Here is a 24,481-nt window from a genome sequence, read left to right on the forward strand (position 1 = left end):
ATGAAAGTAATAACATGCAAATGTATTTATTTTTTTTAAATAAAAGCCCATGTACTTTCCACGTGATGATACCACAGAGGGGCCACTCTATAGACAGTGTTGTATTAGTATTAGATCTATTTGTGCTCTACAATGAGGTATTCTATAGTGAACATCAGCCAAGTTATATGCTACTTTTTGAATCATAAACCCTTAACATGAGTATGCATATACATCTGGATGTATATGTCTGCAGAACCAATGATGTTTTTATCAAAACAATTTGTAGAAAAAGAAAAGATGCCATGGGCTTTGGATGTGGGAAAAAGTTGTACATTCGCCCATTTACTATGTAATTGACTATAATGTAAGTATCTTTTAAGGGGTTATCCAGTATTAGACCTGTCCTCAGGTGTCCTTGTGTGTTTAGTTCTATTCGCTTCAATGTATCAGAGTTGCAGTACAAACCAACATGAGAACAAGGATGGCGCTATTTCTGGAAGAAATTGGCCAAGTTTTTCTAATCCTGGATAAGCCCTTTAAGGGTGTTATTTGACATTAGAAAAAGAGGTAATACTTTTCTAATCTCACACAACTTTCTTTTAATTTTCAACCATTTGTCTAATAGCACCCATCGCTTCCAGCATATAATCTTTATGTAATTTTTTTATCATGACAGACGTCCTTAAAAATACAGCTGCAAAGTTTGTGCCATACCAGGCGCGTAAATTGAAATTTTCTGGAATGCTTTCCAGTAAATGTTGCACAATCATTCTATGGGTTATTTTCGACCATAAGCATGGAAGATCATTGAGGAAGTAACTGGATCAAGACAAACGAGAAGAAGAAAGCACATGAAAGACCAAGAGAGCAAAGCTAAATGCTTATTCCCTCTGCATATGCCCATATACAAAAAACACCAAGTCACCTACAAAGGATAATACGTGCAGGTTATAACTGTGCACATTGACAGTCAGGTTAGAAGGTGAGCTGCAACAGCACATTTCACATTTAGTTCTGTTTAAACCTTTATAGGTGTAAATGAAGTTCTCTGATCTGAAGAAAGGAGTGATTGTAAATGGTACACAATACTGTAACCAGGCAAATAACAGAAGCAGAGTGAAACAATTCTGATAACACCTAATACACATATGACAATAGCACCCCTTAGCAATTAAGGCAGACCTCAGTTCACAACTTACGGTACTTACTGGCCACTTTGGCTGAACCAGTTTGCAAGCTCATAAAAATAATAGTGTTAAGTCTTTCTTGAGGCATATCTTTTTGCACCAAGTAATCAAGTGTGATCATATACTATTCTTTGTAGTTGACTGGAAACAGACATATTGAAATAAAACATTCTTGTTATCTTTTATTGTACAGCTGCTATATTATTACTTACAGAATTATATGCCTATTGTAGGAATACATGCAGAGACACACTGCACACCAACGTACACTACAAAAAGATTTCATTATATGTAGAATATGAATAGAGTTTTGGTCCTATCCATACTGGGAATAGTTATGGATCACCAGATTCTGTTCCTGTTCAGCAAAGTGCACAACGACCCTTTATCCTGAAACTGCATTGCTTGATTGGATATTATCATACAAGGAGTCTAAATTAATAGTACATTAGTCAGCTGGATGTGCAACACGTCCGAAAAAGTTTATGTCATAAGTTACCAGTCTCTAGAAAGTTTAGTATTCTGGTCTCTTTTAGGTGGGGCTGGAGGTGGCCCCCTTCGTAATGTTGCATAGCCTGATAAATGGCTGCCTCCATAGCAATTAGCTTTTTGATGTTCACCTAAAAGTTCTGGTGGTGGAGGAGGCAGTACCATATCATCCATAGTAGCAGTGGGTTCAGGCCTTGATAAACGGGCCGAGGACAGAGAACTATGTCTAGTAATAGATTTTCGCTGCAGAGTCTTGTTTAGATCAGCAAGAAATCCAGGCTGCACACTAAGGCCAGGCTTGGGCGAAGTTGGGACTTGAGAACTTACGGGGGTAGGTTCTGTCATTTCAGCTTGCATTAACCTCATGCTATCATTCCGTTTTGGCCTAGTAGGAGGTGGAGCCTTCTTTACAGAAGATTTTGACCATGTCTGGGGCTGTGGATTCACAACTGCTACTTTTGGTGAGGTATTCCCAGAAAACAACATAGGTGGGGCATCTACAGGTGGAGGAGGAGGGGGTAAAAGCTCAAGATCTGCAGGTGGAGGTGGAAATTCAGACTCAGAATCAGAAGGAGGAGAAGGAAATTCTGTAGTGTGTTCCTTTGCTGTAGACATCATTTGGGCAGGGTGACCACTTCCTTGTTGAAAAACCATCGGTAAATTTACCCCGGAAAGATTTAGTTTAACTGGTTTTGGTGGAGCTGTTGGTGGGGGTAATGACTCTTTAGAAGGAGATCCGGGAGACTCTGAAAATTTACACACAAGGCTGTCCACAGACGTCTTCTTAGATTCATGATACTCCGCAGAGCTATTGGACTTAATACTAGAATTTCGCTGTGGGGTGGGGGGAGGTTTTTTCCCTCCTGGGCTTGAAGTCTTGGTTGCCTTCTTAACAGGGGAACCAGTTTTGTCTGGTGTTGGTGAGGGTGGTGGCACAGGAGATGTTGAAGGAGGGGGTGGAGGGGGTGGGGGTGGTGGAGGAAGCAATGCCAAGCTACTTTCAGGAGGAGGAGGAGGAAATTCAGGTGACGGAACAGAGAATGGCTGCCATTTTGGCTTTGCTTTCACAGCTGGAGGAGACTGAGGAACAGTACTAGGTGTTGCTGGCTTAGGTGTTTCTGATGGAGGTGGTGGTGGAAACTGACTAACAATCTGTTTAACCGAAGGCATGGCTGATTGTGGGGAGGAAGGAGGCTTGGCAGAGAAGCTTTGCTGTTTTGGTAATGTTGGAGGTGGTGTAGGACCAGCTGGTGCTGATGTAGATACTAAAGACTGTTGAGTTTGGGGAGGGGTGAAATGTAACTGTTTTTTAGGTGCTGTGGGGGGTCCTGCAGCTGCAACTGTTGGTGGATTAACAGGGGCTATAGTTTTGCTTACAGGCACAAACTGCTTAACAGGGGCTTGGAATGATGGTGGAGGAGGAGGTGGGGGTGGAGGCAATGGTGGAGGTGGGGGAGGCTGAGCAGCCTGAATAGTGTTATTTTGTGGAACTTGATTAATCTTTAGAGGGGGTGGTGGGGTAAACTGAGGTGTTGATGGTGCACAGGGGTTAGGTTTTAGCATTGCCATTGCTGAACCAGGTGGAGGTGGTGGGGGAGGAGGGGGAGGGGGTGGAGGAGGAGGAATAGCTCCATTTGGAGTGACAACCATTTGAGGTTTTGTACTTTGTAGGTGTGTAGTATGTTGAACTGTTTGGGTTGCTGATGGTGCTTTGAAATGAGGCCCTGGATATTGGGCAGCATTTTGTAACCTTGTGATGGTACTGTATTTTGCAAACAATATTGGGGTAGATTTGGACTGTGTGGGAAGTGGTGGAGGAGGTGGCGGCGGAGGAGGGGGAGGTGGCGGTGGAGGAGGTGGTGGTGGTGCAAGTGGTGAGGGTTGAGATAATGCATGTGGAGACACAGCTCTTATATGAATCTGTGACTGGGGGGTCAACGAAGTTAAGGGACGTGTTAAGGTTTCAATGCGAGCCTAAAATGACAACAGAAAAAAAAACCTAATGAATATGGTCACTTATAATAACATGCAAAATAACAGAAACTGAGCCATAACAGCACCAGGTTTAAAGTGAGCAAATAGGTAGAAAAATAGAAACTTTTACAAACAGGTGCGTCCTGTGTTGTTATGCCTGCCTATACATTCCATCAAGCAATATCTTTAAATGGGTATAGAGAGGTAAAATGACTTAGCCCCTATTCACATGATAGATAAACGTAAGATCTCCAGAATTGGGCCCTGAGTCTTTCTTATGAACGAGGCAGTTAGTATAAATATACACTGTGTATACATGCACGCTGCTTCTCCATTTATTTTCTATGAAGCTGCCTAAGATAGCAAAGCACACCAGTGATATATATTAAGTGGCTCCCACACCAAAAAGAATGGAGCAGCAACATGCATGTGTTACTTTCTGCTGCATTCATAACAGACTCATTGGCCAATTCTGCCATTTATGTCCTATCCTGTGCATAGAGAATGAGTCATTTTAACTAGGAATACCATATACCAATACAATATTAACAATGTAATGTTATACAACAATACTATTTCCTGCACTGCAAGAGAAACCCCTGGAACAGTTATGCAGCATAAACTTAAAATAAGTATCAGAAGTTCAAATGACAAATGAATGACAAGGAAACGTGAACACAAATCACTATCTGTGGTAAGGAAACAATTGCAGGGCAAAGACAGCATTACAAGTAAGGCTATGTTCACATTACACAGTGGGATTTTTTTTTTCCATACACTAACTTTACTAGATTAAACATACAGCCATGTTTTATACCTATATTACTATTGTTTTCATTTAACTGTATCTGAACATGGCCGTAAAGTCTATTTTGTGAAGAAAATCCAATTGAAATAAAATAATTTATGACATTGTTTTGTGAATGCGTTTTAGTCTTAAAGATGAATATGCACATAAAAAACTGATAAGTGTGAACATAGCCAAAAATTTTACAGAGAGACAGGAGAAGATGGTGAGAAGAGGCAAGTTAAGCAGAACAAAACTGGCATCCCTACACTGCAAAAGGAGGCCCTGGAAAAGATGCAGCATTCCTAAAGGAGGCAGCTGGAAAGAGAAGAGTAGTCCTCTGTGTCCCACTAAGAACTTTATTGTGTTTTGTTATTAAAACCTTAGTGTACTCAATGGATTGCACATACCTATATATTAATTAATATCAGGTCCTAAGCCTGGATGTTGAAACTGTATCCTTGTGATGTGTATAGTATCTTAATGCAGATTTTATGTGTAATTAAATTGAAGCTTTCTAGGATGGTAACCCATGCAATATGCCAGATTATTGGTACAATAGTTGTAAATAAGAAATCCCCTCCCTCCATGCCCATGGACAAAATAGGCCTTCATGGATCAAAAATGGTAAACAATCTTATACACAGTAGACATGGACATGTGTGGGTTAATTCTCCCATGGCAGATGATGAGACAGAAGGACTAAGTGTTGAATTCTGACTGCCTAATCCTGTTGATGGGGGTAAGGCATTTAGCTTAAAGGGGTTATCCAGCGCTACAAAAACATGGCCACTTTCCCCCTACTGTTGTCTCCAGATTGGGTGGGGTTTTGAAACTCAGTTAAATTGAAGTAAATGGAGCTTAATTGCAAACTGCACCTGAACTGGAGACAACAGTAGGGGGAAAAGTGGCCATGTTTTTGTAGCGCTGGATAACCCCTATAAGCCCCTACCCCTTGAATGGGAGGTAAATGGTCCCATTCAGTTATAGGTCCAATCACACGTACAGGATCTACTTCAGATTTGATGCTATCCTTCATCGTTTAGTTACACCAATATCTGCAGCATTAAATCTGCTGTAGATCCTGTACATGTAAATGAACCTTTAAACTGGGGGGGAAATAGAAAGCAGCATGTTTTTTGTGTGTTGGCTGTAGGTTTTGCTGCTAATTGGCTAAAATGTACTAAGCCAATTGAGCCACAGAAAGTAGGAAGTCTGGGGTTCTGCTTTAAGTTATTCATATAGTTTAAACGTTGATCGGCTAAGTACTGTTATTGTCTGTTGGTGATAATTACATATGCACTGCAAAGACAGGCTGTGCGGTTACTCACGTCTGGCTAAGGCTGGTTTTACAGTTAAGCAGTGTCTGTTTAATGTAAGCACTAGGATAGGTCCCTGCATATGCATTAAACAAATCCATTGACTTCCATTACCTGACAGAAACCAAAAAAGGTGTAATTTTGGCTTCTGTTCAGATAGTACGCATTGGGGTTTGCAGGTGAAATGGTAAAAATATTCCATCAAGCTGGGTCCAGAAAAAAAATATATACCGTGAGGTATGCCTTTTTTTTCTCTGAACATGGGAACCCAAGGAACAAAGAATGCCACTTAGGGCCAGGACGTCTCCTTGACATATACATCCAACAGACACTGCTAACACCAGCAGCACTTTGGCCTTTTGGTGCAACTATCCATATTTTGGCAAACAAAAAAAAGTCAGAGACACAACACATCATATCAAAAGAAAACAATGGCACTTAAAATACTTCTTAAAATGTGGAAGTAAAGGCAAAGGGAAGAAGACTAGAGGGAGATACCACTGAAAAGGGTTCAGGAGGACCAAAATGGCCACCAATAACACTACATTGTTTTCTTTTGAAATAATTGGTCTAGGCCAAAACAGGCCCTTTACATATACCAATATTACCTATACAGTGGCCCAAATTTACCAATGTCTGAGACAGCAACCAGTCACAGTTCAGCTTTAGTTTCTCAAAATGAGCTGTGATTGGTTGCTGTCTGCTGCAAAAATCAGATCAAACCTAATCTTTAATGTAGAGCACAACATATGATGATAATAAAATATAATGTTAACCATAAGCCAGGGGGTACTTGTGTTAAGGTGCATGTTTTCAAGAAAGGATTAAGGATTTTTTTTTCCATTTTTTTTAGAACGTTAGTCTGGAAAATTCCAGTTAACAACATCCAGGTTAAATGTGCTTTTTCATATGACCCCTGACCTTAATACTGCCCCGTACAAATCGCTGTGGGCTTGATGGCCTTAGCTGTGGTGGGCTTCACATTTGGAACCTGGGACAATGAGGCAACAGGAGAAACACGAGCAGTGAAACAAAATGCTTGGCGATAGAACAGCAACATGATGCAAATGCATATATGCTAAGCCCATTCATTAGGATTTCCCATATTACAATGAGATGTACAAATATATTTCATACTTTCAACTAATTTGTGAAATATTGGAATATTTACAGTAACAAAGAATTTCAGCAATGATCTACAAACTTGCCCAGTGGAATGACCACACGACAACAAAACAAATGGCAATGACTTGATCTATTCTATGTTGATATGATTGACATTGTACATAAATCTACATTATGGAATGGGAAATCAGGTGTGGGGCACAGAAATTACACTTGATAGTCATGCAAGCCCAGCTGCTCATGCCTCAATCTCTTCAATGGGCATAATTCCTAGGTGTTGCTACCTTGCTGGATTCCTCCAGCTGGGTTCCTCTCTTCCAGGCTTCAGAGAAGATTGAGCTCACAATACTCTGGGAACGTACGTGGCTGGTGACCAGGGAATCAGACAGTCCGCTATCTGACTGGTTTGAATGGTTTGATTGGGATTCTGTATATGGAAAATAGACAATCAGATAAAACAATAATATACTATGGCACAATATTCTGTGTTCATGTATAAGTATGCCCTTACAAAACCTCCCATATTTAGCTTTTTCACTTGCACTTTCTTCCTTTTCACATCCTAATGCTCATTGGGATTGTATAGGAGCTAAGACCAACAGAGTTGTAGGAGGGCTTATTTTTTGTGGGATGAATTGTACCATAGAATGAATTATGAAACCAGAAAAAAAATGTGGCAATCATCGTTGTATGGGAAAAATTATGTTAACTTTATTTTAGTAATCAGTACAATTACATTGATCCCAAATTCGTATGTGTTTTGTTATATTTTAGTACTGACCCCCTTGATATAGTTTAGATTTTACTCACCGAAATCTCTTCTTTCCATGACGTCCCAAGGCAGCACAACAGAGGGTTAACATTATTTCTCTTTTCCTACTAACAGAAGAACCAATCATAGTAATACAAGTATACTAGCAATTAAGAGTAATTAGCACCAGGCACCTCCCCCTTAGCTATATAACACCCTAGAGAACACACATCAGCGTGAAGTATGCAGCAATATTATTTAATGAGGGTGGGTAGCTTGTGCTGCCTTGGGACGTCATGGAAAGAAGAGATTTCGGTGAGTAAAATCTAAACTTTCCATTCGTCCCTTCGGCAGCACAACAGAGGGACATATAAAGCAATGGAAATAGAGGGAGGGTTTTTACGTAGTCGCCAGTTCCAGCACACTCCTGCCAAAGGACGCCTCTCTGTTAGGAAGGACATCTATCCTGTAGTGCTTGATGAAGGTCCCTGGTGATGACCATGAAGCTGCTCTGCAGATTTGGTCCATGGACACTTGTGCTAGTTCCGCCCAGGAAGTAGCTGTCGATCTGGTTGAATGAGCTCTGATGCCTTCTGGTGCCGATAGACCTGAGGACGAGTAGCATTGGGCAATGGTGCCCTTAATCCACCGGGCTAATGATGCTTTGGACGCTGATTTTCCCTTGTTGGGCCCAGCATATTGGAGAAAAAGACAGTCCGAGCGTCTAAAGTCCTTTGTTTTATCCAGATAGCCTAAGACAGCACGCTTAACATCTAGGGTATGGAGTTTGGCATGAGTCTCATTCTGGGGGTCTGGAAAAAAATCTGGCAGAAAAATCTCTTGATTGATATTGGTGAGGGATGCCACCTTAGGGAGAAAAGAGGGTCTCATACGGAGGATTAGGCAGTCTTGCATAACTCTCAGAAACGGATGTTCCGCTGAGAGAGCTTGTATCTCTCCTACCCTCTTGGCTGAGGTGATGGCCACCAAAAATAGAGTCTTCCAGGATATAGATCTGATGTCCGCTGTCTGAAAAGGCTCAAATGGAGGTTGAGACAGAGCCTCTAACACCAATGGCAAGTCCCAGGAAGGTAAAGGACTCTTGACCGGAGGGCGAAGATTCTTTAGAGCTCTAAAAAATTTTGTGACCAGAGTCGAGTTAGAGAAAGCACCGTCAAAATGATGATTAATCGCAGAAAAATGGACTCTTAGAGTGTTAAACTTGAGGCCCATGTTGAAACCTTCTTTGAGAAATTCCAAGACATGCGAAACAGATGGAGAGAGGATATTACGGAGATTACACCAAGAGTTAAATTTCTTCAGGATACGGCTGTAAACTTTTACCGTAGCGGGCCTATGTGCGGCCGACAGGATGTGCATGACGTCCTCCGATAACCCTATAGACTGAAGGGTTAGCCTGTCAGTAGCCACGCCGTCAGTCTCAGTCTCTCCGGACATGGATGGTAAAGGCCTGCTTGTAAGAGAATGTCCGGTCTCAACGGGATTTCCCAGAATCGCCCCTTGGCCAGAGACACAGCCAGGGGAAACCATGCCCTCCTGGGCCAGTAAGGTAGGATCGCCAGGACTGAGGCCTTGTCCCCTTTGACTTTGGTCAGAACTTTCATGATCAGAGGAAATGGTGGGAAGACATAGATGAATTTTTGACTCCAAGGGATTGATAGACCGTCCAGGAAGTCTGGCTTGTCTGCCCTGTATATTGAGCAAAAAGTTCTCGTCTTGCGATTGAGTCTCGTCGCCATTACATCCAGCTGAGGTTCCCCGAACATGTTGACTAGATGAGAAAACACCTCCGGATGAAGACTCCATTCCGCTGGATTCAGCTGCTCTCTGCTCAGAAGGTCTGCTTGAATGTTGAGAGACCCTCTGATATGAACTGCATGAAGGTCTAGGAGATGATCCTCTGCCCACGACATTAGGAGACTGCACTCCTCCATTAGACCTGGGGACCTGGTGCCTCCCTGCTTGTTCACATAAAACACTGCAGGGAGGTTGTCCGACTGAATTAGGATGCATTGGTGATGGACCAGAGGAGCGAAATGACGCAGGGCTAGGCGGATCGCTCGCAGTTCCCTGCGGTTGGACGAGTACGAGGCTTCTTGTCTGGACCACCTTTTTTGGACCCACCTGCAGTTCAAGTGGGCCCCCCAACCTATGGCTGACGCATCTGTGGTCAGTACCAGACGCGGGGTACTGGACATAGACTTCCCCACCGAGATCTTGTCTGGCCGGAGCCACCATGTGAGATCTGACCTCGTGGGGGGCGATAGTCTCAACAACCTGTCCAGCCCCCAAGGCCTCCTGTTCCACTGCGTGAGGATGTCGAGCTTCAGTGGCCTGAGGTGAGCTCTGGCCCAAGGAACAGCGTCTAGCGAAGACGTCATAAGCCCCAGAACGCTCATGGCAGAGCGAACCGTCACCTCTGGTCCCCGAAGCAAGTGAGAGATTTCTGTCACCAATCGTTCCGATCTCTCCGAAGAGAGAAACAGTTTCATCAAGATCGAGTTGATGTTGAAGCCCAGGAACCTGCAAACTCTTGCTGGAGTGAGGAACGATTTTTGTCTGTTGACGATGAAGCCATGATTCTCTAGAGTCTCCTGAGTCAGACGTAGATGTTGAATCAGAACTGCTGGAGAGGAGGCCTTGACCAGCCAGTCGTCCAAGTATGGTATGATATAGACTCCCCGGAGTCTGAGGTGGGCAGCCAAGATTACCGCAACCTTGGTAAAGACCCGGGGAGCGGACGACAGGCCGAAAGGGAGGCAGGTAAACTGGTAGTGACGCGTCTGGTCTCCTGATGAAATTGCGACCCTTAGGAACCTCCGATGACTTCTGAGGATCGGCACATGTAGATAGGCGTCCTTGAGGTCCAGGGTCGCCATATAGTCGTCTTGATGCAGGACTGCGGCGACTGATCTTATTGACTCCATCCTGAAGTGTTTCTTTACCAGGAAGGTGTTCAGGAATGTTAAGTCTATTACCAGCCTCCAAGAACCCCCTTTTTTGGGGACGGCGAAAACCCGTGAGTAGACGCCGAAGCCTCTTTGGTGTCGAGGAACTTCCTCGAGGGCTCCCTTCTTCACAAAATCTTGAACAAGGCCGAGGACATGAGGACCGCTGTGATTGCGGAAGAAGGTGTTTGGGGGTATACTGGCCAACTCTAGGGAGTAGCCCCTGCTGATGACAGAGCGGACCCAGGAGTCTGATGATGTTTGAAACCAGACTGCAGCAAACTGAGCGAGTCTGGCCCCCACGATCCTCCTGGCGTCAGAAGGATGAGCCCTTTGTTCCTCCCGAAGAGGGCTTTTTCTTATATGAGGATGATGTATTGGCCTGGTAATTGGACTTATTCTGCTTGTACTTTTGCTGAAACCTTTTTCTAGCTGGAGACCTCCGAAAGGGCTTCTGCTGCGGACGAAACCTAGGCTTCCTTGGGGGCTGAGGAAAATCCACCCCTTTCTTAGAGCTCATACCCTCCAGGATGGGGGTAAGTTGAGGGCCAAAAAGGTTCCCAGCCTGAAATGGCAAGGAACAAAAATGGTTCTTGGAAGAAACATCCCCTTGCCATTCCTTCAACCACAATGCCCTCCTTGCCGCTGTGGACGAGGCCAACAACTTAGCGTTAAGGCGGATCATGTCCAGGGGGTAGTCCGACAGGAACTCGGCAGCCAGTTTCATATCAGGGATATCTTTTAGAATATCCTCCCGTCGGACCCCATCCTTGAGATCCTTGGACAACCGGCTCAGCCAGACCCTGAGTGCTTTACTGACCGACACAGAAGCGATAGAAGCTTTAACAGCTTGGGCGGCCCCCTGGTATATCCGCTTAAGAGAACCATCTGCCCGCCTGTCCATCTGGTCTCTCAGAAGCGCAGACTCGTCAGAAGGAAACATAGACTTTTTGGACAACCTGGCGACCGCCAAATCAACACTGGGAGTGGAATCCCACGCTTCTGAACACCCAGGGTCTAACTTATAGACCGACTTAAACCTGGAACCTAGATCCGCCTTTTTCTCTGGTTTCGCCCACTCGGCCTGCATGAGGGGGTCCAACAGCGGTTGGTTGGGTAGGGCGTGATGGGAACTCTCTGAAAAATAAAAAAGAGCCTCTTTTTTTGGAAGCTTGGAAGAACTAGGTTCGCCCTCCACTGTTTTTTTAACTGCACTGATCAGAGTAGCCACTTGATCTTTCTGCAGCAAATAATAATCATCAGGGAGACCTCGATCCGGGGTACCTTTGTCAGAGTCGGCCTCAGAGACCGAGTCCTCCTCATCCTGCGAGGACTGGCATGGTGAGGAGAGAACAGAAGCCGGGACAAGGGCTTGAGACATCGGTACCTCATGATGACGTTTTTGTACCTCATTGAAGATTCCGGAAAGCTGGTTTTTAAACCATCCCATGAATTCTTTGGCTTCTGACTGCATGCTACCGTGAGGAACCGGGGCAGCACAATTCTGGCAGACATCAGAAGCGCAGTCGTCTGGCAGAGGTTGGTTGCAGCTGCGACACATCCTGTGTCTGTCCTTGCGTCTCCTTTTCCCCGATGAGGAATGGTCCCGCTGGTTGTCCATCCTAAGAGGCAAGCAGTAGGATAAGCGGATAGAAGACACAGATAGATAAAAAGGCAGGTAAAAAAAAACATCAGCCTTAATCCTGCTGACATACCTAATGTGCACAAAGTAGGCGCTCCTGGCAGAGTGCTGGGAGCTAATCCTAGTCCCCAGCACCTTTAAATCTCCTTCCCGGGCAAATGAGGAGGCCGGACTTGCCAAAAACCAGCCAACCGCGGTATTCGGCCCTGATGACGTCACCACAGGAAGTCAGGTTGCCACATGACCGGAAGTGGGGCAGACGCTCAGCAGAGTGCAGCCATGGAGACAGGAAGTGGGGCAGACACTCAGCAGAGTGAAGCCATAGAGACAGGAAGTGGGGCAGAGAACTCCAGAGTGAGCAGAGCCTAGTCCCGGAAAGACCCCCGCACCCGCCGATACTACAAGTGCGGGGACCGGAGCCAAGCCCCACCCCCTCCCGGAGCCCACCGCACGTATAGTCAGCCAGGAGTATCCAAAAGTTTGTGGCGCAGCGCCATGTTCAGGAGAGGGTATGTCCCACACACAGCGATACTCCATGTGCCGGACCCCTCCCCCTGCAAATACACGGCATGGCTGCGGGGCGACAGACTATCAGCAACCCTGCTGTAGAAAGAGCCCAGCCACTGCATCACCGGAGACCCTCCCCAGAGAGTAGAGCCGGGAGCAATACCCTTACCTCCTAGACTTCAACAGGATCAGAGGTATGTGCAGGGACCGGCTGAGCCGAGGACCCCCTCGGTATGCCAGGGGTTTCTGAATAAGCGAAGGTTCTTCTTAGCAGAAAAAAACAGAAGAAAAAAACACGCTGATGTGTGTTCTCTAGGGTGTTATATAGCTAAGGGGGAGGTGCCTGGTGCTAATTACTCTTAATTGCTAGTATACTTGTATTACTATGATTGGTTCTTCTGTTAGTAGGAAAAGAGAAATAATGTTAACCCTCTGTTGTGCTGCCGAAGGGACGAATGGAAATTTTGGTTTTCTACCTACTGAGCTTAGTAACGGCTATTTTTGCCATAATGTATAGATTTAATTTTTTTTTAAATTTAAATTTGACTGCAAAAAGGAGGGGGGGGGGATTTAAAAAAATATAGATTTTAGAAACATTGTTTTAATATTTTTTAATTCCCCCAGCAAACTTTTATAAGCAATTATATTTGATGATATGCAGATACAGATCAATGCTAAACTATTGCATTGCATTGACCAATCAAGTTGTTTGCTGCTCTGCTAGCCCTAACACCAATTCTTTATTTTGAAGTGCCGTTCATTTATTATGCCTGGAAGGAGAAATGATGATATAAATCTTTTAATAAAGTGAAAATTATTAGTTCTGCTTCCCCGTATAAAGAATAACATAAATTCATAGAGTGAACTGCAGTCTTACTATCACTACTTGTTCACTGCAAAATACAAATTCCGCATCTGAGTGGTGAATAATGAAGAATACTGGGTCAGATTTACTAATATTGTCTAATTCTTATACCTGGTAAACTAGAAGAGCTGGAGCCAGATTTCATGCTAGAGCTGGATAAAGATGTCCAGTCATAGGCAGCTTCTGTTCTCTTCAAGGCTTCCTGATAATTGGTGTAAAGCTGCTTCCCATACTACAATGACAAGAATAATGTTAGTTGATACAAACCAACTTACTGTATTAAAAGAAAAGTGTGGATTAATTTAAGATATGCATATAAGCAACAGTGGGTATGCTTATGCACAAAGAGATACATTTTCACTTCGGAAGTAGTATAGCCAATGGAAAGAATGCCTGAAGGTGTAGCGAATCTTTTTTTTTTTCTTTGATGGTTTATTCCAGCATGTTACCTGCACATCCCTTCAAATTCAAGGTAGTATTTGTCAAGAATCAATCTCCACTGCATCACATTCTGGTGACTTTAGGCGAGAGCCACATGCCCTAAGCAGCGCTGTCCTATGACCTCTGCTGTTTCTTTTGATGTCAGTTTGCATGACGTTCCTTCAGATCATGTGCATGACATGACAGAGAATGAGTCTGCAGTCAGTAAACCGATCTCTGTATCTTCCTCTTTGACTAAATAGATCAAGTCCTAGCATTCAGATGAAAACAATGTAGCGTGCACATTTGCCCTTGGGCTTGTGTAAGATGACGGATACACTTTAAGTATTCTAGAAATTACCTTTGCTATTCGGATTCCATTAACCCACTGGTGTAATGTTCTGACATCATCACAGCACAGATACTTGATATACTGAGACTTTTTCTGGATTTGTGGATGCTAAGAAAAGAATAAACACATGAACATTAATTATACTTAGATGTGTAGTAGGTATTCCATGTGGATGGTCCTTGGTAAGAGGTTTTCTACTATTTTTCTTTTGCATTCCTAAATATGCAGGTAAAATACAATTTAAATATTTATTTTATGTTAAAAATATAATTGTTTGTTGTGGTTGTAATAATTACTGCATACAGGGAGAAGTTTTATTTAAACCAATGGAAAGTGAATGGCAAAAAAACATGCCAATGAACCGGCTACTACAGGTTACTGCCAGACTAACATTTAGCTGCAGTTGTTGTAATATAATATCAAACCACTAGGTGGCAGTATAGTCTCAAAAAAATTGAGACAATTGATAACTACTGTAAGGTGAAGTAAGAAAATTCATCTGAAGTTTCAGTAGCACATGCATTTCCAGAAGCTGCATATAAAACAAGCCACTTCCTTCCCTAATAATAAATAAGGTTGTTTATGCCAGCCAGATTAGAGGAATGTGTTGCATAATCTTTTTTCAGGACATTCTAGCCTATGAGGTAATAACAGTACACTCATAATAAAAGCATACCTTCAATACCAGGCAGTAGTCTGTAGGAGCTTTGTACTTGCTCCGATACTCTTGACCATAGTAAACATTGACATGATCCAGTTGAAGAAAGCAGACAAGGTCCCGAGATGCCTGAAAACAACACAACAACAATGTACTATCAGACTAGAAGCATAAAGTCATTTAAACCTTTTGAAGAACAAGTCATGCTCACACCAGCTTACAATCTAAAAGACCCTGAAGGGGTCCATCCGTTTTCAATTGCACTTAATAAGGGTGCCTATACAGAGATTTATCTGACAGATTTGTGAAGCCAAAGCCAGGAATGAATTTGAAAAGTCTTTCCTTTATGACGAGTTCTCTTTTTATAGTATGTTTCTGGCTTTGGCTTCAAAATTCTGTAAGATAATCTTTGTGTAAAGGCACCCCAAGACAAGGCTATAAATTAATAAAGCTGAATATGGGGTTACAGAGGACATCACTAATGTACATAGACAATCAAAGGATAATGGATGTCCAGTCAATATCCCCAATTCTGTGTTCCTCACCTTTGCTTTCCCTTTGGGTACATAGTAAATACCAGATGCTCTGAGCAGGAAATATCTCTTCTTCCAGGACTTCTTTCCATCATCTTTCAGCCACAAGACTCCCTCTATTTCTGGGACAGTAACTGAACTTCCACAGAAGCATTCCTGCAGACAAAGGACAGAGATAAACAAATCCAGAAGTTTTATGTCAGGACTGTTCACATTGAACCCCCCTCAGAGCTAAGTTTTGTCAGCTTAAAGAACATTGGAAGTGAAACCTTCTCTCACATCAAAAACCTCTACATGTGTCCGCCATGTGGTGCTGGGAAGATACACTACTACTGCTGGATCAAAGAAATGCCATATTCTCAGGCATGTGCTTTTTATGAGGAAAACGCATTCTGGCATTTAACCACTGAGGATACAAGTACGTATGTTATTATACTATCTAGGATGTATATACTTACAATGGTATTCTTCCAGAGCTCAATTTTCCTATAGCTTGAGCTCACACAGCTATAAAATATTTAAACCAATCATCCCTTATATGAAGATGGGAAAAACTCTTGAATTCAGCATAATATATCCAATTTGCCAATCAGGTCACAGCTGAATTAGGGAAATAAGAGCATTTCCCTACATAACACATATCTCAATGTGCTCATGATTAAAAGACCAGGTTTTAAAAAAAAATATTACAAAGTAACCTTTGTGGCGGTATGTTGCAAGCTTCATCTCTAACAGATTAAACACACAAGCTATGAGGAGGGCCTCTGTGGGCCATTTGTTTTTCCAGGACATCCCACAGATGCTCAATGCAACCGAGAACTGGGAAATGAAGAAGCCAAGTGAACATTTTGAACTTTTTGTCATGTCCCTCCAACCATTCCAAAATCTTTGGCTTGTGGCAGGTCACACCATCATGCTGGAAGAAGCCACCGGCATTAGGGAATATCACTTCCATGAAGACGTGTACATTCAGTAATCTCCAAAAATTTTTAGGTGGGTGGTAACATATTAATGCCAGGACCCATTTTTTCCCAAGCAGAACATTGTCCTGATCATCCCACCATTTCCACTGCCATCCCCCTTTTTTATTGCACCTTGCTGCCATCTTTTTCTTTTCAGGTTAATGGCGCACATGTGCTTGGCCATCCACATGATGTAAAAGAAATTCATGATTTATCGGAACAGGCCGCCTTCTTCCCTTGCCTCATGGTCTAGTTATGCTGCTTATGTGACTATTGTAGGCGTTCTTACCATGAACAATCTGACCAGACTCCTGCTTTGAAGCAAGCTGTGATGCACTGTGTTCTCACATCTTCCCATCATAGCTAGTATTACCATTTTGTGTGTGCTTCAGTAGCTCATGAGCAGGACAGATCTCTTTTACTTGTTTCTGTTGGCTGCACAGTTACTGAATGAAATAGCAGTTTCACCATTTTTGCAAGCTCCCCCTAACTAAGGTGAAGCAGTGAGGAATCTGGGGCTCAGTACTAGTGTTGAGCAAACTTTATGAAAGTGTCCTCGTTGATCAACTTCTTTGCATCTGAAGAAGGTGGAGGCAGCCTGAGGATTGCCTGGAAAACATAGATACAGCCTATGGACGTGTTCACACATTGTAAAAGATGATCTTTAGCTCTGCTGAGTTCTGATGTGGGTGCATCCGTGTGCACCCGCATCAGAATTCCCCACTACCCACAATGGAGCGTGCGGTCAGAGCCGCACGCTCCATTGTGTGAACTGACAGGGTTTTCTGCAGCTGCTATTCATTGAATAGCGGCCGCAGAAAACAGATATGTCAGTTTCTTGCGGCGCTGTGTATACACTCCGGCCGGGATTTCCTCAGCCCTCAGCACAACGTAAGTTCCGCACTAATCGCTGCCGTTGCAACAACGGCCATCATTAGTAGGAAACTTACGTTGTGTGAACATGGCCTATGACTGTATCTAGGTTTTCCAGGACTCCCTAGGGCAGCATCCAACTTCTCCAGACACGTGGAGGTTAAATGCAGAGCGTTCGCATTCAGAGTTGTCGAACCTGGATATTTTTTACTGAAGTTCCCTCTACACAGCACCCTTCTAATGATTATTTAAGGTCCCAATAAACTTGTAGGCAGGGGTTAAGTGTTTTTTCTTGTGGGTGCTGTGATAAATCACTGTCGCATTACCTGCACCCCTATTAAATGTACAGCACACTATATCATAAACATGTACCTTTAATTATAGCTGCTTCCCTGTGCTATTACAAAGTATTTTGCTGGCAAACTGGATTTTTAACAGATTGCAGCTGTTCTTCCCATTTTGCATTTTTACTTAAGAAGTTAATATGAGTCTGTTTGCCAGACAAAAGCAAATGGATGGAGAGGTTAAAATGTAACTGTGTGAAAAAGTACAGACACCGTCTTTCCCTTGCTATCCAGATGTACCGCTGCGTATTTCAACAATAAGAATTGAAACAGTATCATTACTGATTTACTGCATATTGCTGCAGATCTTGGCCAATATGTCCCATCATCAGTCCTTTCTTGTTAAAGGATTTTTTTAAAGTCTTTGAAGAATGTTAACATTTGATAAATCTATTTGTTGACATTTCGGATCTTTGTGCACTTCATTTTGATATTTTTCTGAATCAACAAATGGTCTGTAACACAGTGAGGCAGAATACAGGAATGGCAGTCTACATATGCAGATCAGATTTATTTTTTTAAGCTATAGACAGGATAATTATTGTTGCATTGACTGATTATATGTGAGCCTAGAACTACCGTAACAAAAAGGATGACTGGGAGACAGCAGGGATACATGTAAGTGGCAATATTCAACAACCGAGATGAAGCACAAAGTAGAAAATGGAGACATTAAAATTAAATATGAATTGTGGTGATAAGAACAGGAGAAGATTATTATTACTAGTTTCCCCTTTAACAATTGCTACTTTGCAAGTTGTACAACTGAGAAAATCATCATTCAGGCTCTTCTCACACTGGCTTTAAGTATACTGTGCAGTATGCAGTGCTATGCTGCACTATTTAATAAAGGAAAGACAGGCAGCCCTAATGTATAACACAGAACGGGACACCCTTCTGGCCCCTGTCAGCTGAATAGAGGCCTATGGATTTGTCTGACGCTTGTTGTGACAAACAGGTCAATGAAACACAGTGTGAAGAGAGCCTTAATTGATAGGATGTGAATAACTTTCATGAACGACCATCAAGATGTTATAACATTGACACTCACCTCTAATAAGACTTCCTTATTTCTATCAGCCATCTCAGAAGTCTCTTTCCTTCCTAAAAGATAGTTCTGAAATAGAGAAATATTTATTAACAAATGGAGTGATGACTCACTGCTTCATTAGACTCCTGCATTTTGGAAAAAGATTAAGCAAAAATATAAATTATTTATGCAGCTACCCACACATGCAATATGCCTAATAAACAGCTAAGGATATACAAACTGCAATCTGTCTTTTCACAGGTTAGCACCACAGTCCAGGCTGCTACACTAGTCAACTCTGCCAAAAGGGCCGTTGTGGGAGGCAATGAAAGTAAACACTAAGGTTCTACACTTTCCAAACAACTCATTTAAAGCCTTGTGGTAATGATATGTAATGGCGCAGATAAGATAAAAGGCAGTAGACTGGTGTAGCATAAACCCTAAATGTGGGGTAGTGCGGGACGCACCAATAAAAAGCTAGCAGCTGGAAGACAGACAGCAACGAATCTGAGGAATTAGCAAAGAAAGTACATAAAAGAAAGAGGACGCTACTAAAAAGGCAAATGGAGACAAGTGTATGCTTCTATAATGACCTGCAGACCTGTATATCACAGTCTCTAATTCTGACCTTTGTTAGGGTTCTCTACTGTTCCCTTACATGACTTATATTTCTTTTTCTGCATTAAACAGGGACCACAACTCTGACACTAACAGAACTTACCAGATTTGCCCTGTTGGTCAGACTGCATACATTGTGCCCATCTCACACTTGGTAAACTCTTGCAAATACGGTTTTCCCTTTGACCCCTAGTATATTTCTCACTGGATTATTCAGTAACACTCCAAATTGGCATCTCTCTTAATCTTCTGTACAGCTTTGTATTTTGTTCTATGCATCGCGCTATACGACGCTCACAATATCATTCTTCCTACAGTATTACACTGGGTATTGTTAACAAAAACCTTCACTGTGCTTTCCTTTTTGGTTGTCATATAATAACATTTCCTACTACAAGACTATTTGTAAATATAGCTTTTTTAGTGTAGCCTTTTCATGACACAGTTTAACTGCAATGCTATTCATACACCTTTTGATTAACATTTTAATTTCAAAAGATGTAATAATCCATAAAGGACATACTTATTTTTTAAGAAAATAATTGAAGTTGCCTTTAAGTGAAGAAACTGAATTATCACAGCATCTTGAGGCAGAGTACATGATAATGTAGAAGCTATGCTAAATCTTGTCTGTATATTAGCAATCAATATTGTACATCAAACAAACAATCCTAATGATACATGACCATTAATGCTATCCCCTGCCTTACCTTACATGTTAACCTTGCAGGAAATGCCTAGATACAACAGTTAGGACCTGCCAAACATTGGCATTATCTGCATGGTTGAATTATCATAGGAACTAGTAAAGAGCAGAAGTGACTGGACACCACAAGAGTGGCAGTGGCAGGGGATTGGGGCTGGTGAGTATGCTTTGCTCCACTGTATTTTTCCTTCTTTAGGTGAGTATGTTTTGCTCTCCTTCTTTAGTTAATACAGAGCGTGCCATTCTATTTCCTATAGAAACATTCCATGTCTTTAGTTTAACATGCAGTAAGTGGAAATGGTAATTAAAAGCATTAACACCAAATGAAATAGTAAAAGTTATTAGGAAGTGGAAGCATTTTAATCTTAGTACATTATAGCCCTCTTCACAGAGACATTTCATTACAAGGAAGGGACATACGATGGCAGTACACTCTGCAAGTTACAAAAAATAGAGTTGATGAATCATTTGTAGAAAATGAATGATGACTAAATAGGAGAAAAAAAAATTCAAAGCCCTCTTTATTCCTAATGATCCTATTGGAATAATGAAATAGAGCAAGCAGCTGTGCTAAAGTCAAAAATGCTTTGCTTTTAACAAGGCTATTCTATTATACTGTAGCAGCTTTATTACTGCGGCCTTGCAGAATTGTTCAATGTAATGTGTCTTTCCGGCAAGCAGCCTCATTGTTCTTGTAAGGCAGAATCACACGGTGCCTTGAAGACTGGTTGATCATGAACATTTGCATTAACATCTCTCTGTATGTATTGAGATGCACTGCTCTAGACATTGCAGGTGTCAAGGTAATTAGAAAATCCTCAAGCCCACGGGTGCCTGATAGCGATTAGTAGAAGGAAAGTTATAATTACTTATCCTAGAATCTGCAGTCTTTTCCTTTTCTACTGGATTCATGGTATTTCAGCACTTCAATAGTAAAGTACCTCTGTGCTGCATGGAGGATGACTGGCCAGCTATTACAAAGCCACAAGTATTGACTGCCCATTTGTCTATGGAGGTCTGATTCAACTGAGGTAATAGAATTTCAATGTGCATGTGCACGTAGAAGTAAAGAAAGCTTTCAAGGATTTTAATAGTTGTCTACTAAGAAGCGGATATCTAATGACATTTCTTAACAGGCAGATCGAATTGTGTTTTGTCAAAAAGAACGATAAAGGATTGGAAAAAATTATAGTGTATATATAAAAGTGGGGATAACAGAAGTGCAGACTCATTTGCATTTATGTTCACTCAGTCAATAGCGTAGCTACCATTAATAAGATTATAATGGCTGTCTATGTAATGTTTTTATGGACTTTCTGCAAAAACAATCCTAGCCACTTGAGGGGGTGCAGGGAATATGGTATGGTTTGTACCTTTATAACAAGCATATAATATATCCGTTTTAACATCAGTTTTTGCAAAAACGGATGAAGAAATAGAATGCAAAAATGTAGTGTGAACCCAGCCTTATAGAGCAGGATCAGCAGGGCAGATATAGATAGATTTGATTCTATCTATATAGTTTTGTAGAGGAAGTTCAAGAACAACTTGTCATTTATGTAAACTACTACTCCTACTGGCCTAAATTGTCAAGTGTATTATTGCACTCTGTGATTGACAGCTCTCTCTATATGCACACATATGGACAGTTAACACTAAGCATGACTACAGTACATAGCCTAGAACAAGCAGATATTTACATGAATAAATAACAAGTTATACTGGCACCTTCCCCAAAAATTATCAGTCTGTAAAGACTGCTCTATAACACCATGTCTGCAAAATAGACTGTAGGTTCCCTTTAAAAGATTTTCCAGGATAGTACATTGATACCCTTATCCTCAGTAGTGGTGCTGCAGCTCAATGTAATGTCCCAAAAGGCACTTTAAACACCAGCTGCATTAGAAATATTACCATAATGGCTTTCTTTGAAAACATTTTTGGTATTGTCAGCACAATACAGATGGTGCTGGTTAGATCACCTCTAAACTATGATAGAAACAGGAGCCACATCTTGCCTGCTCTCGCCGCCACTGCCAGTTTCCCAAACACACATGAACAATGGGTGTCCGCATGGACTGGTTGCCTATATGTAATTTACATTTTTTTTTAACTTATTCTTTCAGCAGTGGTTCTTAGCCATTCCTGTTTCTTATATAGTAGGAGATTGCATTAATCTCAGGCTCCTAATATACTTCTTGTAAATGCATGCCCCATCAATAATGAAAGGTATAGAGAATTGCAAATGCAAAATTAATATACTCAAGTATTTTTTTTCTAAAATAAGTCGGAAATAACTTACTTGTGGATTTTTGAACAATGCGTATTTCTCAATACGTTCCACAAACATCAGCTTGTTCTGGCTATCCCGGGTCCAGTTCAGTAAGTTCTCAACCAAATTCTCATGGTCTTCAAAGATACGGTCTGTGGAAAAGTTATATTAATTAGAACGAGTAATATTAACATAAAACTTTTCATAAAATATAAAAAAAATAAATAAACGGATAACCCCCACCCCCTTTAACATTTCGCCAAAGCTGTCACACAAGGTGACCATAACAATTTCGATCCGTTTTTTTTTTTTTTTTTTAATACTGGAGGTAAATGGGAAAGCGGCTCAAACCCGATGCACACAAATGCATCCAAAAAATGGATTGCAAAAACGCAGTGTGAACCCAGCCTAGCTAATAAAAATCTTATCATCATTAAAGGGGTACTCTAGCGAGGGGGCTATTTTTGGATCTGGCCGGGGAGGAGGTGGCTGAGAGAAAAGATGTCCACTCACCTCCCCGGTTTCAGTGGCAAGTCCTGTATCGCGGCGCTCCGGGCTGGGACCGGAGGGCCGCGATACGGGACCCGCCGCTGGAACCGGGGAGGTAAGTGGACGGGTACCTTTCATATATCTCTCTGTGCTTCCACAATGTTTTATTCACTGGTACAAAGAGTCAACAATGCCTTTCCAAGCTCCTGATCTACTACAAGCTGAATCAGAAGCAGGGTCAGGTATAGGAGGAGGGAGTGCTTGCTGCACTTCAGCGGCTCAGGTAAGCCTTTCTGACTTTTTGTACTATTAAAAAAAATTATCTACATTCTGCAAGCAGAGATGTATATATGAAGGTACTAGATGCCTCCTTGATCTAACAGTTATCTAACAGTGTCAGCAGTTTGGAAACATGAATTACAGCTGACAGATTCCCTTTAAACATGTGCCAAAAATGTATTGAGGCTTAACATTAAGAATGTCTATACAAAGAAAAAGGCCAATTAACCCTACAGACTACTGTACATTCTGCAGGGGACAAGGATTAACTAACAGGTTTGAAGAGCTGTGGCAAGTTGATATAATGAAGAATGACCGACTGGCTAACACTTTGCTGCTTTTTTCATTAATTACATCTTTTATGGATTATGAGAAGAAAATAAAGTCATTTTATTTGGATTATAGAAATTGTTCCACTATTTTGAAGAATAAAAGAAATGAATTACAAAAACATGCCCGTGCAAATACAAGCTTTTTATCTGAAGCAGCTATAAATGCTCATGCGGGCTCTTAAACACTGTGCTACCTTCTGCTTTTAAAACATCTACAAAACCAGAAAGGATTAGAGGGTCTCTGTCAAAGCCTTTTACTCCATGAAACTGACTAATTGTTTAAAGAATATTAAAAATAATAGACCTCATGGTGGACTGATGTGCTCATAGGAGGATAATCCCCCCCCCCTGTCTAGTACTGGGTAGCACAGGGGCTGTCAATAAACTGAAAGGGGTGGCATATGGCTGAGAAGATGATTGTGGTCACCTGCAGCAAATAGTTGGGCTCTTAACTCAATAGCATATTACAACATGGATTATCACCTCACAAGCGTAACAGTTTACATCAATAAAGGTATGATTTTTAATATAATTTAAACCCTCACCTGCTGGTATAGCTACATTCAATGGAGTAAACCGTTCTGTTTCATTTAAATGTCTGCTTGTCTCATTCAAATTGTTGTCACTACATTTAAAGGATTAGCACGTGATATAGACACTTACCGCTACTATACTTCTTTTTGGGTCTGTTCAGATTAAGTGAATAAGGTCAAGTAGACCAAAACATTTAAAGGGGTTGGTCACTTTATAGCAAAATTGCTCAGTGTACAGTATTAGTAAGTGTACTCACTGTATATACAGACAGCAGCTCCCTGTGTACCTCATAGAGCTAAAAATCAGACTCAAACAAACAACGAAGGTGCCGAGAAAAAATTAGACTCCCCTCCTCCAGGCTGTGCTGCCCTGCTCTGTGGTGAGTCTGTGCATAAGATGGCCGACATGGAGGAGCATGTTACCATGCCCCGCCTCCAGTGTCCACCACTAAGCCTGTCTATGCCTATGAATGGCACTGGAGG

At 41.9% G+C, this 24,481-nt stretch overlaps 2 protein-coding genes across 5 annotated transcripts in view; both read right to left on the reverse strand.

Moving 5' to 3' along the window:
* Positions 1–1,338: 1,338 nt before the first annotated feature.
* The window catches only part of RAPH1 (Ras association (RalGDS/AF-6) and pleckstrin homology domains 1), a 118,299-nt gene continuing 95,156 nt past the window's right edge, over positions 1,339–24,481 (reverse strand). For 3 of the 4 annotated variants that reach the window (XM_069983405.1, XM_069983406.1, XM_069983407.1), the window contains 8 exons: positions 22,396–22,517; positions 18,791–18,856; positions 15,573–15,716; positions 15,046–15,156; positions 14,379–14,477; positions 13,709–13,829; positions 7,148–7,290; positions 1,339–3,632 (listed from right to left, as the gene is read on the reverse strand). In XM_069983405.1, coding sequence (XP_069839506.1) covers positions 1,665–3,632; positions 7,148–7,290; positions 13,709–13,829; positions 14,379–14,477; positions 15,046–15,156; positions 15,573–15,716; positions 18,791–18,856; positions 22,396–22,517 — 2,774 coding nt within the window. In that variant the 3' untranslated portion in view covers positions 1,339–1,664. Of the gene's footprint in view, positions 3,633–6,659; positions 6,730–7,147; positions 7,291–13,708; positions 13,830–14,378; positions 14,478–15,045; positions 15,157–15,572; positions 15,717–18,790; positions 18,857–22,395; positions 22,518–24,481 lie in introns of all 4 variants that reach the window. The other variant, XM_069983408.1, reaches the window with a different exon arrangement.
* LOC138802104 (lamina-associated polypeptide 2-like) lies at positions 10,888–12,476 on the reverse strand. The gene is made up of 2 exons (XM_069985251.1): positions 12,299–12,476; positions 10,888–12,205 (listed from the first exon to the last, which is right to left on the reverse strand). Exon 2 carries the CDS (start codon positions 12,202–12,204, stop codon positions 10,900–10,902), a length of 1,305 nt encoding a protein of 434 aa, XP_069841352.1. The 5' UTR covers position 12,205; positions 12,299–12,476; the 3' UTR covers positions 10,888–10,899.

This window comes from Dendropsophus ebraccatus, chromosome 9 (assembly GCF_027789765.1).
Source record: "Dendropsophus ebraccatus isolate aDenEbr1 chromosome 9, aDenEbr1.pat, whole genome shotgun sequence".
Classification (NCBI taxonomy): Eukaryota; Metazoa; Chordata; class Amphibia; order Anura; family Hylidae; genus Dendropsophus; species Dendropsophus ebraccatus.